This window comes from Sapajus apella, unplaced genomic scaffold (assembly GCF_009761245.1).
Source record: "Sapajus apella isolate SASKATOON/1434 unplaced genomic scaffold, GSC_monkey_1.0 scaffold72, whole genome shotgun sequence".
NCBI lineage: Eukaryota > Metazoa > Chordata > Mammalia > Primates > Cebidae > Sapajus > Sapajus apella.
Genome location: NW_022437012.1, coordinates 9,911,687 through 9,930,854, shown reverse-complemented (window position 1 = coordinate 9,930,854; position 19,168 = coordinate 9,911,687). Strand labels below are relative to the sequence as shown.

Here is a 19,168-nt window from a genome sequence, read left to right as displayed (position 1 = left end):
ACCCTACTATGGAACATTTAGTTACATCTAATGTTTTGCTGTTGCAAATCACATGAACCTATTATGAACCTTTTGTGCTTAAAGTGGTTTTCCATTTATTACACATCGAAATACATTCTTGGGCATGGGATTACTGGGTCAACATATCTTGGTTAAGACTCATGTGGCTGCAAGTGATAGAAACTCAACTCAAACTGGCTTAAGGAAATCAAAGGAAATTATTGGCTAATGTATTTGAGAAGTAGAGGGGTAGGTCAGGCAGGACTGATTTAAGAGGTTCAGTCTGTCATCTGGGGTCTGATCTGTGTTTCCTTCATATCTACTTTCTTCGTGTGTTGGCTTCATTCTCAGGCAGTCTCCTCCCACTTATGTCAAAATCACTTTCTGTAGCTCCTGTGTTCATCCTCCTCTCTCTAAAAACCCTTCTGAGGAAGACATCCCCTTTCAAATATTTTCAGCAAAAAACTTGGAAAAGGTTGTCAGTGGCTCAGATTGAGTTGTGCCATCTTCGAATCACTAGCTTTGGACATGGGACAAGTTAATGGGCTATCCTAGCATGGGAAAGCATCATCCTACCAAATCACTTAGTCTGAGGGCAGGGCAGGTGCCATTCCCCAGAGGAGAATCAAGATGCTCTTACAGGATGGGGACTGCATGCTGAGCTGGCTACAAATGATGCATCTTCATTTTAACCATGAACATTTTAGGGACTCTGTGTCTTAAATAAATAAAAAGAAAAAGCCAGCAGAGAAAGAGATAGGAGCCCAGTTGCATCCTAAGCACGCATTTTTCGGATGTGTAACTGCTGCCTAATCAGATGGCAATGTGTTTGTACTCTGACCACATTAGGCCAAGAACAGCCTTCAGAGAACTCCGCCTCATGGCTGCCTGGTTGCCCATATTTCTGTGGATGTGTTGCCAGTTTGCAATGTAATTGCTGGAGGTCAGAAGGGCCCTTGCCTCTTGCCCACTGTTGAATAAACACCTGCCTTGAAGGCAACGCAGACATTGTTGGCCCTGTGGTGGCTTTCCACTACACTCAGCCACATGTGCATGGAGCTCTAGGGGGCTCTACCACATAATCTCTCCCTTATGATCATCCTGGCCCAGGCCTCCTGTTCTCCAAGCTGACCTCATTCTTAGCATGAGGGAAGTTTCCTTCATGCTAAGAATGAGGTCATCTTGGAGACCAGGTGCCCTCCTTATAGCTGGAGGGCACAAGGCACAACCCAGTTGTCCAGGGACTGTCCCTGGACCTTGTGGAGAGGACAGGGAGCAGGTCCTAGAGAAGGGACATTTGATAAACTGATGGAAGTCCTGGTGAAAACCCCATGGAAGTTGGGGTGGCGGGGAGGGTGCTGTGTAAAGCATTCTGACCCTCCACTGAGTTTGTTCTTATCTCAAAATGGGGTGAGTTATGAGACAAATAAGATGAAGTTATTACTTGATACTGTTCAGAAATTCCTGAAAGGCCTTGTGAACTCCTTCATTGGGATCCTGTGCTAATGACTATTTGCTGTTATTTAGTAGCAAGAGCTGGGGAGTTGGCCACAAAGGAAGCTGCGAGAGCTCAGGCTGTGTGGAGGGCCCTTCAGAGTAGTCTCAGTTCCCCATGCAATTTTTGGCATTTCTCCCTTTCCATCTCATCAAGGAAATTAGATGGAGCCAATTTATAAGTAAATGATACATCTCTGTTAAGTCCTCTGGGTTAATGTGGAGCCGTCTCGCTCACGTTTTCCTTGGTGCAGGCGGGATAGAGAGTATTAATGTCCCACTTGTGCTCTAGGTTATCCATTCTCTTCGCAGGCTTTACTCTCACAAGTGGGTCTTTCCTGGATAATTTTGAGGGTGTTGGAAATCAGGGACACAGCACTCGAATTGAGTCGGAGACACCCCACCCACCATTTAGTGGCTGTCTCTTTTGTTTGATTCCAGATTCCTAAGACAAGATTACTTGTGTTTCTCAATAGAATCGGGTGAGTGTCCACTTGAAATCTGTTTTGAAGCCATGGTTCGCTGCTTGTGAGGCAGGTACTCTTTTGGGATAGTGAGTGGAGGGGAGTGCTTTTCTAGCTATGTCTTTCCCAGGGTGCTTAGGCCCAGGAGCGCAGGTGGAGACAGCCTGGCAGCCCGGCAGCCAGCTCTTTTCTTTTCTTTTTTGAGACCGAGTTTCGCTCTGTTGGCAGACGGGAGTGCAGTGGCGCGATCTTGGCTCTCTGCAATCTTCACCTCCTGGGTTCAAGCGATTCTCCTGCCTCAGCCTCCTGAGTAGCAGGGACTACAGGTGCATGCCACTACACCCACCTAATTTTTTAAATTTTTAGTAGAGACGGGGCTTCACCATGTTGGCCAGGATGGTCTCAAACTCCTGACCTCATGATTTGCCTGCCTCAGCCTCCCAAAGTTCTGGGATTACGGGAGTGAGCCACCGCGCCCGGCTATTTTTTTTATCTGTTATAGATCTGGAGCATCTGTGCAAGATGTTAGTTGGAATTAAAAGGTTTCCCCTGCTGGTAAAGAAGCAACCCACAAAAAGCACACAGCTAAGATATTCTAAAACAGGTTGTAGAGGAAAAAAAAAAGATATCCTCCTTGACTTATTTCTGTGTAATTTTGCTACACTTAGTTAACAGTTGTGGAGCACGTACTGAGAACCAGGCTGTGTTTTATAGGCCACCTGAGTGCTCGCAGCAGTCCCGCCAGGGATCAGCTGCCCTTTTTGCACACGTCAGCGTGGCTGGTGAATGGTTGTTCTCCTGGAAAGGCCTGTGCCCCTTTACAGCACCGCACCTGTGTGTCCTGTGAAAGCTCCCACCGGTCACCATGCATGGCTGCTCTGCCCTTCTCCCTGAGCCAGTAAGAGTACTGGCAGGGACTCCTGGAGCAGCTCGTGTCAAAAACAAAGGTGGTTAGGGATTTCATGGGTTGCATTCCGCCTCACACAGTTTGAGGACCTGAATGTGGCTGAGTTTCAGGAAGGGTCTGGAAATGCTCTGATGCCAGTGGTTCTCTTCCCTCAGTGCTGTGGCTTTCCCCAATTGCCTTTCTGCTCCTCAGTCTTTATAGCTAATGACGGCCGATGTCCACTCCAGCATTTACCAGTTGCTATTCTAACCACATAGATTGACCAACTACACACTCTCAGTCTCAAGTCCTAAATGACAGAAAATGAACTCTGTTTGGTCCACAGTGGATCAGGTGCCCTCCTTATAGCTGGAGGGCACATGGCACAACCCAGATGTCCAGGGACTGTCCCTGGACCTAGTGGAGAGGACAGGGAGCAGGTTTCAGAGAAGGGACATTTGATGAGCTGCTGAAAGTCTGTGTAGGCGTCAGCTTCTGTGCCTCCCACCCGTGCCTCTTCTCCTGTGCCAGTGACCATTTGCAACACGTGGGCCTCGGAACAAGCCACTGCCAGCTTTGCTGACCCTTAGGGTAGGGCTTTAGTTTTGGTTGGAGGTGCATGTGTGCTTGTTAAATATGACTTTCTTCGGGAGATCTGCCTTTGTTATGTCAAATTGAGAAGTCTTTGAAGCTGTCATTGCTTTAGCACAAAACAGAATTAGGCAAAAGTGCTACCCAATTGACATTCTCCAATTTAAAAATATGAATCAAGGCTGGGCATGTGGGAGCTCCCGCCTGTAATCCCAGCATTTTGGGAGACTGAGGCTGGTGAATCACCTGAGGTCAGGAGTTCAAAACTAGCCTGGCCAACATGGCAAAACCACGTGTCTACTAAAAATAAAAAATGAGTGGGGTGTGGTGGAGGTGCCTGTAGACCCAGCTACTCGGGAGGCTGAGGCACAAGAATAACTTGAACCCAGGAGGCGGAAGTTGCAGTGAGCTGAGATTGCGCCACTGCACTCCAGCCTGGGTGACAGAGCGAGACTGTCTCAAAAAGAAAAAAGAAAAGGATCAAAATGTGTTGTAATTATAATTGTGGCATTGAGATTTGTAGACACTTCTTTTTGTAGACATCTGTTGTTTAAGATCCTTTGTCACTGTTTTCTAAACAACCATTACTGGTATCTACACTGGATTTTAAACTCCGGTGCCCCACAGATTTTTTCATCTATCTTAGCAGTGATGTATGCCTTAGATACTCCACCTTATTATGAGAACAGTGTGGAGTAAAACTTCAAAAGTAGCAGTTGGAGTTTTACTTTGAAAGTTTGATATAGTTCCCAGTTGCTAAATTCTCAAAGTATCGGAAGTCATTTGATTGACAGCTGTTGAAGCAATTTTATTGGGAAATTGATCCTCAGGTGCTTCAGAACACTGGGAGGGGAAGTCCTCACAGGTAGAGTCTAGCAGTCTTCTCAATTCACTCTTCATTTTTAAAAATTCTTAGATTTTACAAGTACAGTTAATTTTTAGTTTCATTCTCTTGGAACTTCCCCACTGATGTTTAAAAGGCCATGTAATGTATGAATATACTCAAAAATGAGAGAGGTTTTAAAATATTCTGAATAATATTTTCTTTCTTTTTAGCTGTCTCCGTTATGAGGTACAGCGCCTCTGCTTTTGGGTTTGCAGTAAGTAACCTGAAATGTACTTTCATGGAGTTTTGCACGTTTTTTCATAAGCCCATAAATCTCACTCTGAGCCCTCAAATGAGGGTGGTTAGTGTGTGAGAGCTTAGGATTAGAAACATATTTTATGGAAACGACTTCTATTAAAAAATGGGATTTTAACAGAATTAAACTGCAATAAGACTGTATAATTTTCAAGCACAGATTGGGGGGACCATAATTCCCACAACGTGGTTGGGTGAGAGGATATTTTGGGCATTTTAGCCATTTTTTGCCTTCCAGGTTGTATGTGGACCTGGCACGTACTGAAATGAAACATTTGCTGGTGTAGGCAGAGGTGTTGTGAGTGAAGATCGGGGCTACTCGTGCTAGGATGAGTCAGTCTGTAGCCAGCTAGGGGTAACCTGGCTTCCCAGCCAGCTTCCTGATGGAAGCTAGTTGGAGAAAGAGGGTCTCTGCTTCACAGGCTAGCTCTGTTGAGAAATTAAGTGAAGTTTCCCCAGGCCCCTTGGAGAAGATGCTAGTGCTTGTGATTTTCCAGCTGAGAAGTGTGGTGTGGTGCAGTGACCCGTAAAGAGAGCTCCCCTCAACACCTGCACTGCATAACTCTAGGGTCTCCTGTACCCAAGGGTAGGTATGCCTGTTCCCAAATCCACTTCTGCCCTTTGTTGTGAGAACTTGATATTGTAGGGGCATTGCAGATTCTTCCCAGAATTTTCTGAAAGATGTGGACCATCTAGAAAAAGATACACCAGCACACACACACCCAGACATACTACATGTACACACACATCCACGCACGTATGCATACACACACCCAGAAACACACAAACACGCACGTACATTTTTCTCTTTCTCTCTAGCTTGCTTGTGCATGCACGCTTTCTCATTGAAATGAAAGCATTGAATTTTCTGTGCAACTTCAAAGTGCTGGCAGACTTATGGCAGGTCCTGGTGACCCTCACCCTCACCCCTGGACCCCAGGTAGAATAGTCCCATTAAGAGTTGAAAACAGAATTCTCACCCGAATCTCTTATCTGGGATGTGCAGGAAACGACTGCAAGTATCTTGACTGTCATGGGGAAGCCAATTCCATGTATTTTAGAACAGTGAACTCCCCCATCTCCTGCCCTATATCTCCAGAGTACTGGGAGCCAGGGTCCCTGGGAGCAGAGCCCCCCACATGGCACGCTGGGTGTCCTGGGCTCTAGACTCCCCAGGCATGAGGGCTGTGAATGGCTGCGTTGAATGATGGGAGGCCTCTTTGCTCAGAGTTCACTCATGAAGATGTTCTGAGTCACAGCACAGTTGCCCTGTGTCTTCACAGTTGTGTGCCATTAACTCTGGAAAACCACTAATGCCATGTCTCCTTCTCCTAGTTCGATGCCATCCTTGATGTCCTGTCATCGGCGATTGTCCTGTGGCGTTACAGCAATGCGGCCGCTGTGCACTCTGCCCATAGGGAGTACATGTAAGTGGATTCTTGTCTTTCTCCAGGCTGCAGAACTGTTGAGATGAAGGCCACGGAATGAGGCCCTCAGCACAGCTTGCCCTGCAGCTTGTGTCCCGGTGATGAGAAGAAGGTCCCCAGGTTGCTTCTGACAGTGACTAGTGCAATGTCACCTACATGATAGGGTCCTCTTGGGATGGTCAGAGAGAGAGGATGTACCTCTATCATTTCTCTGTTCTCAGATTTTGAGAATATGTGTTTGTTGGTCCATCCATCTGTTCATCCATCCATCCTCTCGTTTTTTGCTTTTGGAATCTTTGTTCTCTTGGATATTTATGCTGTTTTTCTTCTAACTAAGATGAATTGTCCACTGTCATTTACAAAAGACCTCTTAAGGGCATTCTAAATTATTCTGTTTGCCTTTCACCTCTCTCTATATTAGGGGATGTTGCTTGCCCCAGTCTCCACATCCCACGGGTGAAGATTTTGGCTTTGAAGGACCTACGTTTGTGACTGTAAAACATATGTCTTTTCCAGCTTCCGTCTCTTTATATCGTTCGTAAACCCCAGGGTAATAAGAGCACAGCTTCCGTAGTCAGATTTGCTAGCTCTGTGGTTATGGAAGCCAATAAGTGCTCTGTGCCTCATTCCCTCATCTGGAAAAGCAAGGAAACGACCATTCCTCCTTCATAGGATGATTGCGATGAATACACACACACACACACACACACACACACACACACACATTTTTATGCATATACCTATACACGAATACGTCTATATATGTGTGCATGTAGTTATATATATGTATGTCTATGCATGTGTGTATCGTGTATGTGTAGGTATCAGGGCAACAAGTTTCCCTGTCTCTGTAACTTTTGAACAGTTTAACACTAATGAGTAAATGCCCCTTGCTGTGGTTTGTGGTGATGCCCAGATGGAAAGTACTCTTGAGGCCGGGCATGGTGGCTCACACCTGTCATCCCAGCACTTTGAGAGGCTGAGGCGGGTGGATCACTTGAAGCCAGGAGTTCAAGACCAGCCTGGCTAACATGTTGAAACCCCATCTCTACTAAAAATACAAAAATTAGCTGGGCATGGTGTGATATGGCTGTAGTCCACCTACTCGGGAGGCTGAAGTGGGATAATTGCTCGAACCTGGAGGCGAAGGCTGTAGTGGGCTGAGATCATGTCACTGCACCCCAGGCTGGGCAACAGAGAGAGACTTTGTCTCAAAAAAGAGAGTACTCTTGAATGGAATGTTAGGCCATATTCCAATATGCAAGTGTTGCTGTACCTCTTTGAGGCAAAGAGCTTCAGATAGTAACATATCTGAGATTGAATATGCCAGATGGAAAACTTTTAAAAGGTGACACCATAACTGAGTGGCTAATGAGAGCACATTTGAGTTCATGTTATTATTAGCTTTAGTTAGTGTACAAAAACCTCTTTTAAGTGTTACATGTCTATTTTAATGGGCATTAGTTCTTTCAGCAAATACAATTAAAGTATCAAACTTATGATATCACAGATAATATCATGTAGGATAAAGTTAATTTGTAAAAGTGATTTGTGGTTAAAAAAAACACTAAGAAAACAATAGTAGTAAGCTGACTTTTAAAAATTGCAAATGATGGTTGCACGTCTCTAATCTGAAAATCCAAAATTTGAAATACTCCCAAATTTAAAACTTAAGCACCGGCGTGATGTCGCAAGTAGAAGATTCCACATCCGACCTCATATGACTAATCAGTCAAAACTTTGTTTAATGCACAAAATTATTTAAAATATTGCGTAAGATTACCTTCAGACTATGTATACAAGGCGTATATGAAACATAAATGAATTTCATATTTAGATTTGGGTTCCATCCCCGATATATCTCATTATGTTTATGGAGCCATCTTCAAATCCAAAAAAATCTGAAATCTGAAACCCTTCTGGTCCTAAGCATTTTGGATAAAGGATTCTTAACCTGTACTGTGGTGACTAACCTTGAGTTAACGCCGGTCTAGCTGAAGGAGCAACTGATGCATCCAACCCAAGCTGTTCTGGGTATTTGAGGAATTCAGTAAGAAGTCTAGAGAGTGTAATGTAGAGATGTACTCAGATTTCAGGAGCTGATCACTGTCTTGTCAGAAGAACAAGAACACGCCATCTTTGATTCTATAGCTGTACTGTCCAATATGATTGCCACTAGTACAGTATTTTAGCACTTGATTTGTGGCTTGTCTGAACTGAGATATGTTGTAAGTATAAAATACACACCAGATTCTAAAGACTTAACGAGAAAAAGTATTGATAGTTAAAAAATGTTCATTCCATGTTGATGCTAGAATATTTTGGATATATTGTTAAACTTAACATTTTTTTTTTTGCTTTTGCTTCTTAAAATGTCTTTTAGAAATTTAAAATTACATATGTGGCTTACATTATATTTGCACTAGGCAATGTCCTCCAAGGAGAAAGTTTTCCCTCTGCTTTTTCTTTCTTATTTTAGAGCTAATAATACATAATTTGATTTGCAATTCCAGAAGGAATTGAATTTAGAGTTTTCCAATTTCGCTCTTCTAATTTGCTTTTTAATCTGATTTCCTTTCTGCTGAAATGAGTTTCATACATATTAGTCACAAAGCCACAAATAATTGTGGCTTTTCTATAGTGCTGGGATCTGTGTGAACATTTGTCAGGTCTGGAGGTTTTCCAAGATCACAATTGAAGATGAGAAATGTCTTTGGTTTCACTTTTTAAAATAATCTCCTAAACAGGTACTGTTTTTTAGAAGTATATATTATTGCTCAAAAGACAAAAACTCACAGAGGAGTTGCTCTGATTAATTCCCAGGTAATTGTTCATGTGACGATGCCAGTGAATTCACTTAGAGATTCCTAATCTAGGGATTTAACTGATGCAATCCTCTATATTGTTGGCTTTGGGTTAAAGTTTTAATCCCTGACTTACCCCATGTAAGTTTAAAATTAATGAAATCACTGCCAGCTGAAAAGCTGATATTTGCATATTAATGAGCATAAATGAGTTAGGAGAGGCACAGCTAGAAAAGCCATTGGTTTTCAGTTACTTGCTGGAGAGTAATATTAGAGGAAATTGGAAAATGTGCAACTGGCTCTTAGCTAATTCCCTTTATTTTTTTGAAATGAACTCAAAGCCTTGGAATAATTCTTGAGCTTGAATTACCTATGCAAAGCAACTAAAAACCTTCCTCAGCCTTGCCACCTGGTGACTGTGTATCCTTACTGTGGATATGATGGGGTATTTTATACTCAGAAAGAGAGAGTTTGGCTTCAGCACCTCAGCACCACCAGAGTGTAGCCCTGATAGTTTTTGTTTTGCATTTTTAAAAATTTTATTTTTGGCCAGGTGTGGTGGCTCACGCCTGTAATCCCCAGCACGTTGGGATGCTGATGCGGGCAGATCACGAGGTCAAGAGATGAGACCATCCTGGCCAACACAGTGAAACCCCGTCTCTACTAAAATACAAAAATTTACTTGGCGTGGTAGCACGCGCCTGTAGTGTCAGCTACTCCGGAGGCTGAGGCAAGAGAATTGCTTGAAGCTGGGAGGTGGAGGTTGTAGTGAGCTGAGATCGCACCACTGCACTCCAGCCTGGTGCCTGGCGAAAGAGCAAGACTGTCTCAAAAAAAAAAATTAATTTTTATTATTTTTAATTTTTATTTTGTTTTTGTTAAAACACACAATATAAAATACATTAGCCTAATTTTTAAGTATATGGTTCAGTAGTGTTAAGTATATTCATTTTGTTGTAAAACGGACCTCCAGAACTTTTTCATTCTGCAAAATTGAAATCCTGCCTATTGAACTACCCCTCCGTTTTGCCTTGTCCCCAGTCCCTAGCAATCACCATTGTATTGTCTGTTTCTATGAATTTGACTACTTTTGATACCTCATATAAACGGAATTATACAGTAGTTGTCTTTTTGTGACTGGCCTATTTCCCTTAGCATAATGTCCTCAAGGATCATCCATCTTTTGTAGCATGTGACACAATTCCTTTCTTTTTGAAGGCTGAATAATCTTTTTTATTTTTACTTATTTTTTTGAGACGTAGTCTCACTCTGCTGCCCAGGCTGGAGTGCAGTGGTGCAATCTCGCCTCACTGCAACCTCAGCCTCCCAGGTTTAGGTGAGCCTCCCACCTCACCCTACTGAGTAGCTGGGACTACAGACACGCACCACCAAACCTGGCTAATTTTTGTATTTTTTTTGTAGAGATGGAGTTTTGCCATGTTGGCCAGGCTGGTCTTGAACTCCTGGCCTCAAGTGATCTGCCTGCCTTGGCCTCCCAAAGTGCTGGTATTGCAGCTGTGAGCCACCGTTCCCTGCATAAAGCCTGAATAATATTCTATTGTAAATATATACCACATTTTGTTTATCTATTCATCCGTTGATGACATTTGGCCATTGTGAATAAATAATGCTGCTATGAACATGAGTGTGCAAATATCTCCTTGAGACCCTGGTTCTAATTCTTTTGGATGAATACTCAAGTGGGATTGCTGGATCCCATGGCAGTTCTTTTAAAATTTTTGAGGAGCGTTTATACTATTTTCCATAGTTGTTATATCATTTTATAATTCTACTGGGAGGGTAGGATGAGAGTGTTCGGGAGAGAAGGGAGCTGGCCTCACAGTGGGTGACAGAGGAGCCTGGGGGTGTGGGTGGGGTTGGTGACATTGGCCTGGTGGCAGTCCACTCTAAAGAATGAGGCACTGTCTTTGTACTTACCTTGTGACCTCCAAGCTGCATGAAGTGAAGAAAGCATGGCTCAAAATGGTGTGTATGGTCTTTTCTCATTTGTTTTAACAAAGGAGGTTTGCACCCACATGCACTTGTGTAGGCATATAGTGGATACAAAGGAGACTGGCAGCAGGGTTGCCTCCCCTTCAGGAGGGGGCTGGGGACAGAGGAAGGAGGGGACACATTTTCTTTATGACAAACAGAGCTGTCCAATAGATGCTTGGTGGCGATGGCCGTGTTCTGTATCTGTGCTGTGCAATATGGTAGCCACTAGCCGCATGTGGTCATTGGGTACTTGGCATGTGGATAGGCACTGAGGAAATGGATATTTATTTATTTATTTATTGAGATGGAGTCTTGCTCTGTGGTCCAGGCTGGAGGGCAGTGGTGTGATCTCGGCCCACTGCAACCTCTGCCTTCTGTGTTCAAGTGTTTCTCTGGCCTCAGCCTCCTGAGTAGCTGAGATTACAGACATGCACCACTTCACCTGGCTAATTTTTTGTAATTTTAGTAGAGACAGGGTTTTACCATGTTGGCCAGGCTGGTCTCGAACTCCTGACCTCAGGTGATCCACCTGCCTCAGCCTCCCAAAGTGCTGGGATTACAGGTATGAGCCACCGTGACTGGCCAGAACTGGATTTTTAACTTGATTTAATTTTAAAGAATTTAAATAGTTCCATGCAGCTAGTGGCTACTGTATTGGACAATGCCTCTTTAGTTGGGTCATTTTTAGCCTGTTTTCAAAAAAGCAGACAAAAGTTCTTAATAAATGAAGAGTGGGGAGATTTGGAAATTAGAGAGTGATACTGAGGAAAGGAAGGAGGTGCTGGAGAGGGAGGGCGTGGGGAGAAATGAGTGTAGGAGGAACTTGGCAGGGCCGAATGACATGGAATTTCACCTTTGTCCGTGGCACTCTGTGCTGTGTAAGCCCACGGGAAGAACAGCCTCCTGCCGCCATCAGCTGCAAGGGCCGTGGGATGCTTGCCACAGAAGGTCCAGCTTGATGCTCACTGGGGGTTTCTGACATTTTGCATGTGATTGCAGCACAGGTGCGGCTGTGTGGAGGCACCCCAGGCCCAGCTGTCTCCGGGGCTGTCAGTCAGCTCGCTGAGATGGAGGTGGTGGCTGATGGGAGATGTTGTTCACCTGGACAGCCTTCTAATTCTATAACACGGAGTCACAGTGTAGCTTGAGAGGTGGTTCTCCTGTTCCAAATGTACCTCCTAAAGGCATTCTGCTCAGCAGCACGTTGGGATGGGAATGGGAGGACCCTGCAGTGGATGTCCTGAGAGAGGCCTGAGTCCTTTGTGTGTCCTCTCATGTGAAATAGACGGGCCCACTGGTTCTCTCCTAGGCTGCTTTCTCTGCGTTCTTTTCCAATTTGCTGAGCCAAACACATTGGCCTGAAAACCACCAGCCGACCAGATAGCTTCATAGCCTTTTGATGACTGACTTCAGCAGCATCCTTGCTGCTTTTGGAAACAACTCCAGAAATTTAAAAAGAAAAGTAACCAATTCAGTCGAGAAGTGGTGGATTGGTAATTTGCTTTTGGTGCCAGAGCTGGACTGCGAAGGCAATGAGTTATACCAAGGACATATTAAAATAGTATCATGCCTCCCCCTTCTTCCCATGGGGTGTTTGATCTGGCCCTAAATCAGAGGCTCTGAGAAAGTGAATCCTATTCACTCCACATTTGTCTAGCGCTCTTAACTTGCAAAGCTCTTGAATGTGTTTTAACTCAAGAGCAGAACCTGAACTAGAAGAATAAATAACTTCAGAGATGCCCTCGATGGCTAATGAAAGTCAAGGCTGAAGGAGGAGCTGTTACAGCAGAACGGGAGCTCCTCCTCCTTGAGGAGTGTGAATTTAGACTTGCCCGGAGGCAGAAAGGAGTGGCCTTCCACTGTCCTGAAGAGGGCAGATGAAACCAGACATGACACTACTGGGTTATGGTGTTGCAGGTAAGACACTAGAGGATGGAGTGTAGACTTGACTTGGTCCCTGTTATAGGCTAAATTGTGTCCTCTAAAAAGATATGTTGAGGTCCTTACCCTCATTACGGAGAATGTGGCCTTATTTGGAAACTGTCTTTGCAGATGTGAACAAGTGAAGATGAGGTTCTGCTTGATTAGGGTGGGGCCTAATCCCCTATGACTAGTGTCCTTATAAGAAGAAGAAGCAGAGACAGTCAGACACGGGGAGTAGGCTGCCATGGGACAAGTGGGCAGAGATTGTAGTCATGCATCTCCACACCAAAGAATGCCAAAGATTGCAGCAAAGGCTGGAAGCTAGAAGAGGCAGCCTCCCTGTAAGTTTAACAGGGACTGTGGCCCCGAGGACACCTTGATTTCAGATTTGCAGCCTGCAGAACTGTGAGACAATGCGTTTGTGCTGTTTAAGCCAGTGGTCCCCAACCCTTTTGGCACTGGGGACCGATTTCATGGAAGGCAAAATTTTTCCATGGACTTGGGATGGGGATGATTCAAGCGCTTCACATTTATTGTGCACTTTTCGGGTTTGTGCTCTTATGAGAATCTAATGCCTTTGCTGATCTGACAGGAGGTGGCGCTCAGGTGGTAATCCGAGTGATGGGGAGCAGCCGAAAATACAGATCAAGCAGGTAACAGTCTGTGGCCTGGGGATTGGGGACCCCTGGTTTAAGCCACTCAGTTTGTAGTGCCGTATTATGGCAGCTGTAGGAAGCTAACACGGTCCCGAGAAGAGTCCTCCCTCAGAGCTCCACTGTGCTGCTTACCTGCTCTGTGACTCTGTGTGATTTATTAATCTTTCAGAAGCCCAGTTTTCTCATCCATGAAAGGGAGGGAGGGTCATGACAGCTGCCAAAGGCGTTGTGGTGGAGACCAAACATGGCATCGAATCACTTACTTTCCATCCCTAAAATTTTGATAATTTTTTAAAATTTGTCATCCTGGAAGAGTTTGAAATTGTCGACCCTAGCATTCTGTTTTGCTTTTCAAGATCACATAATAAAAGAATTTGTAAATAAAAATGTAGGAAAACCCAAATATACACTTCAGCATATTTAGGAAGTTGCTTCTGACTTGGCAACAAGGGATAGCCATGTAGTGAGGGGATGCAAAGATTATTTCTTGACGCCTGAATTTCATTCCCATCCCCGCACATGCTCTGCAATAAGAAATGTGTGGGGCATGACGAAGTCATATATGTTTATTGTAAACACTGGAGGTAATTCATAAGGGTGCAGAGAATACAGTAAAACTCACTTGTTATTGGGCCTCCCAGAGATAACCGAAACATTTTTAGTTCCGTGTGTGTATGTGTGTGTGTGTGTGTGTGCGCGCGCGCACGTGCGTACACATATATCCATTTTGCTTTTTTAAAAACATAGACATGGTCTACATATAGCTTTTTTTTTTTTTTTTGCAAACTTTTTCTGTATTTAACAACACATTTTGAACAGTTTCCATCCATGCATAAATAGAGATTTGTTATTTTTTGATAGCTATGCAGTAGTCTACATATAGGTTTAGTCTATTTTCTTTTAGCATTTTTGTGCCGAAGACCTGGGTTATTTCCAAAGTCTTGAGGTTAGAAAAAAATCCAGAATAACTGTCCTTACCCATTTGTATTTTAATGCCCGTCTTCTTGTTTCTTTAGGATACATTACTAGAAGTCTCGGTCAAAGAACATGCTAACATAATTTTGATGACCAGTGTCGAGCTGTCCTCCAAAAACATCATACTAATTTACCACTAGCAGGGGGTGAAAATGTTGATTCTCCTTTGCCAGCACTAAGTGTTAGAATTCTTTTATCCACAGTGCTAATTCTCTATGCTAGTGTGCATTTCTGTAGTTAGCAGCCTAGTTGAACATATTCTCATATGCTTTGGGGGTATTTGCATTTCTTTTGGGAAATGGGTTGCCAGAATTTCAGATGGGAATGAAAAGCCTTTTATTTCCATTTTGGGACAGTTCCCAGACTGTGGAACCTAGGCAACTAAGGAAGCACAGCTTTGTAATTGACCAGGTAGTTCCTGCTTTGGCTTCGCCACCATATTCTTTTTCTGCAGCTCCACGGGTGCTTTATAAAAGATCTAATTACCTGCATTGAATTAATGTATTGGTCTATTGGTTTGTCCATCTCCCTGACAAGGCTTTAAGCTCATCGGGGCAACGGTATTCCTTAACTGTCTTCTTTTCATGCCTAACCCCTAGACTCATGCCAGGCATTTAGTGGGTTCTCATAAAGAATTGCAGAACGAAAGACTTAACTATGGGATTTCTTCATCTTGTGTAAGGCTTGGATGACCCTTATTAAGATGATAGTAGTAACCATATACTGAGCGCCTGATTTGTGTCATGTATTATGCTGGACTCTGTGTTAAATAGAGGTATCACTTAACACCTGGTGGAGAAGGTAAATTTTGTTCCTGAAGGCTCCTGGTTAGTCATAGATAGAACTGGAGTTTAAACAGGGGCCTGGTGTGCTCTGAAATTTGCTCATAACCACTATGCAATGCCTCCTTTCCACATGCTCATTTGCGTGACTTGGTTTTACCAGCCTGACATTGCACCTGCTCTCTCCTTCCTCCTAGAAATGCATCTTCCTAGCAATTAGCTGCAACCCAAAATTAATTAGAGGGAGAGGGAAAGTGGTTATGGATCTAGAAAAATGAAGAACTATAAAAATCTCCAATTTGAAGTACAGTCCTGGGCTTTGGTTCTCACTGCAAGGTGGGGAAATGGCTGGCAGGTGGCCAGTCACAGATAAACTGCCTGGGCCACTGCAGGGCAATCTAGGGGCCAGGTTGGTGTTCCCAGGAGCTGGTGTTCATTTTTTGGGTCTCCTGGCAGATGGCAGCCATGACAAGCAAATGGGCTAGAGCCCTGTGGCTTTGCCCTCAAGGAGTTGGAACTGGCTTTCGTCTGCAGCTGTAGCCTGTCCTCTGGCACCTGCTGCCAGGAGGCATTTGCCAAAAGGAGAGTGTTCTATCCCTGGGAGTGCCAGGGCCTAACGCTGTGGATCGGGCCTCTGTTGCACCCTGAGGATGGTTGCCCTTTGGATGCTTGCACCTGGAAGTCATGGGGTTAGTCATCCTTCCGTCTTCTGCTCCCTGCTGCCCTCCATCAGCTGCTGCCTGTGCGTGGAGGTGAGCGGGCTGAGTTCAGGAGCCCTCCCTGATGATGAGACTTCAGGAAGACAGGCACGCACGAGGCTGAGGTCCTTCTTCCTCTGTGTCCACCTTTGTCAGTGGGGATTTGGGCAAACTCCTTCCCTTCTCAGATGTCCTGTGTTCGGAAGACATCTCTGCGGGCTTGCTTTTCCCACAGTTGTCTTTGAAGTTTTAGGTCAGAATTCTCATGGCATGTTTTTTTTCTCATTTCTGTCTCCAGCTTTTCTCTGGTGTGTTTGCTACTGGACATTTAAAATTCAATTTGAGTTTGCATAGTTCCTGCCATCGACTACAAATAAATACCAAAATGTCGATGTTAGTTATAGCTGATGCTTACATTCTCCTTTATACTTTTACAATTTTCTGAAAAAAATTTTATAAGATACATATATTGTTTTTGTAATCATATCAAACCTGCTTTTTCCCTTTTGTGCGGTGTTGGGGGAAGCAAGCCAGTGTGAGAACAAAGACTGAAGCTCTCATTTCCTGTATGTTGGCATTGCTTTCCCGTGATGACCCCACTGGGTACTGTCGTATGTACACCATCAGCACCACTGGGTGTGCTTACCTCCCTTGTGAAGCGCCGCACCACAGTGCCTGTCGCCTTTCTCGGGGGTCCATGAAATTGCATCAGATAGAATTCTGGTCATTTTTTTCCTCCCCATCTCCTGCCTCTCTCTAAGTAGTTGCACCCTTTGAGCTTTCATTCGGCGTGGGTCTTACCAGCATCTTTCTGTGGCATGATTCAGCTTGTTTCTGTCGCTAAATAGGAGGTACAGTGTTTAAATAAATCCTTGAGTGTTTTTTCACCATTCCTACCCACCGTGTAAGATTGTTATGACAAACACGTGCGATAATAAAGGACCCTTGCTTGTCACAGTGTTTGACCTAAAGTAGGTACTCAATAAATGGGGGTTATTTTTAGCAGGCTTTCCAGGCAAAATAGAGATAGGTGGTTTTTGTAAAGTAGCCTTATTAAAATATAATTCACATAGCACACTATTCACCCATTAAAGGGTACAGTTCAATGGCTTTTAGTACAAAGTCATGCTTCCATCACCACAATCTGTTTCACAGCGTTTTCATGACCACAAAAAGAAGTCCCACTCCCTGTAGCCTTCACTGCCCAACCCCTCCCAGCTCTCCTTCCCCATGCCCTAGCCCCAGCGACCACTCTTTACTTCCTGTCCTTAGAGATTTGCCTGTTTTGGACATTTCATGTAAGTGGAATCATGTACTCTTGGTCCTTTGTGGCCTAGCATATATTTTCTTTCTTCCCTTAGTCGTGCAGCTTAGTGTCTGCATTCACCCACGCCGTGGGGTGTTCAGTACTTCATTTCTGTTGTTGGATCATATTCCATTGTATGGATATGCCACATTTAAGTGATCGGTTCATCAGTTGATGGGCATTTGTGTTGTTTCCACTTCGGGGCTGTTGTCAAGGATGCTGCTGTAAACCCTGTGTTTATATGGTGTTTGTGTGGAAATGTGTTCTCCTTTTTCCCCAGCGTAGAGCTAGGAGTGGCATTGCTGTGTGTCATTGTTTGGGCTGCTGTTATGAAATATCATAGACTGCGTGGCTTATAAACAACAGAAATTTATATCTCAGAGTCCTGGAGCCTGGGAAGGCTAAGATGAAGGCGGATTCAGTATTTGGAGAGGGCCTGGTTCATAGATGGCATTTTCTTGAAGTGTCCTCATATGGCTGAAGGGACAAGGCAGCTCTCTGGGGCCTCTTTTATGAGGCCACTAATCTCATTCATGAGGGCTCTGGACCCGGGACCTAGTCACCTCCCAAAGGCCCCAGCTCCTACCACCATAGCCCTGGAGGTAAGTGTTTCAACATATGAGTTTTAGAAACAAATTGTAGACCATGGCACTGGATTATATGGTAACTCTATGCTTAACATTTGAGGAATTGTCAAAACGTTTTCCAGAGTGACAATGTCATTTTTCATTCCCACCAGCAGGCCATGAGGGCTCCGACTTCTCATCCTTGCCAACTCTTGATACCATCTGTCTTTGCGGTTCCAGTCATTCCAATGCGTGTGAGTGGTATCTCAGTGTGCTTTTGATTTGTGCCTGACTGTTATTAAAGTACTATTGAAGTAGCGTGTCATTGTCTGGAGGAAGCTTCCAGGAGGCCCTGCACCTCACTGACATTTGTCCTGCTGGCCTCTTTACCGCTCTGCAGAGTCTGGCTTGTGGGCTCACGGACTGAAGCTTGATTTTAATGGCACGAAGTCAGGGGACTCAGATGAATCAAGCTCAAAGAACTGACATAAAAACATGGATAGGATTGCAGCTTATTAATGGATGCAAAGTATCTCCATTAGAAGACCTTGACTAGATGTCTGCTATGGACCGGGTGTTTATCCCTTCCCAAAATTCATGTATCGAAGCCCCTAATTTCCAGTGTGATGGTTTTACAAGGTATGGGTGCTTTGGGAAGTAACCAGGGTTACATGAGGTCTTGAGGTTGGAGCCCCTATGATGAGATCAGTGCCATTATGAGAAGAAGAGATGCCAGCTCTTGCTTCTTCTGCCATGTAAGGACACAGTCAGTGAGCCAGGAAGAGGGCCCTCACCAGAATCTGACTGTACGGCACCCTGATCTCAGAAGTTAGCCTCCGGAACTGTGAGAAAGTAACTGTTGCTTAAGCTGCCCAGCCTGTGGTATTTCGCTCTAGCAGCCTGAACTATGACGGTGTCCAAGTGGTTTCTTCTTGTTTTCTCTTTGCAGGTAGACTCAGGTAGGGATCCTGGCACAAGCAGGGGTTAGGTGAATACAGTATTTAGGGCCATCAGCGTCTGATTGCCCGATCTGTCAGTCTGTGTATTAGAGATGCGGTTTGGGTCTAAATGGGACCACCTTTGAGACCAGAACGCTGGCTAAGGTTCTTTCCCCGTGGGCAATGCACTTTGCAGTGATCTGCCGTATTTTCCCTTATGACTATCTTTTTTGTGTTTCACTAGCAGACCAACCCCCTTCCTGATTAGTAAGCCTTTTCTTTGGTTATGTTGATGCTATCATCATCTGCTGATAATTGAGGCTTTCTGTTCTTTTTAATTGCAGTTTTTCTTTTTCTTTTTTTTTTTTTTTTTGAGACAGAGTCTCGCTCTGTTGCCAGGCACCAGGCTGGAGTGCAGTGGCGTGATCTCGGCCCTCTGCAACCTCCACTTCCCAGGTTCAAGCAATTCTCCTGCCTCAGCCTCCTGAGTAGCTGGGACCACAGGTGCATGCCACCATGCCC

The 19,168-nt window shown here is 44.4% G+C and overlaps 1 protein-coding gene across 1 annotated transcript in view; it reads left to right on the top strand.

Annotated features, from left to right (window-relative positions):
* TMEM163 (transmembrane protein 163) overlaps window positions 1–19,168 on the top strand; it is a 270,086-nt gene that overhangs the window by 169,614 nt on the left and 81,304 nt on the right. Inside the window, exons 3-4 of the mRNA XM_032250750.1 lie at window positions 4,492–4,535; window positions 5,912–6,003. Of these exons, the coding sequence (XP_032106641.1) occupies window positions 4,492–4,535; window positions 5,912–6,003 (136 nt within the window). The remainder of the gene's footprint in view (window positions 1–4,491; window positions 4,536–5,911; window positions 6,004–19,168) is intronic.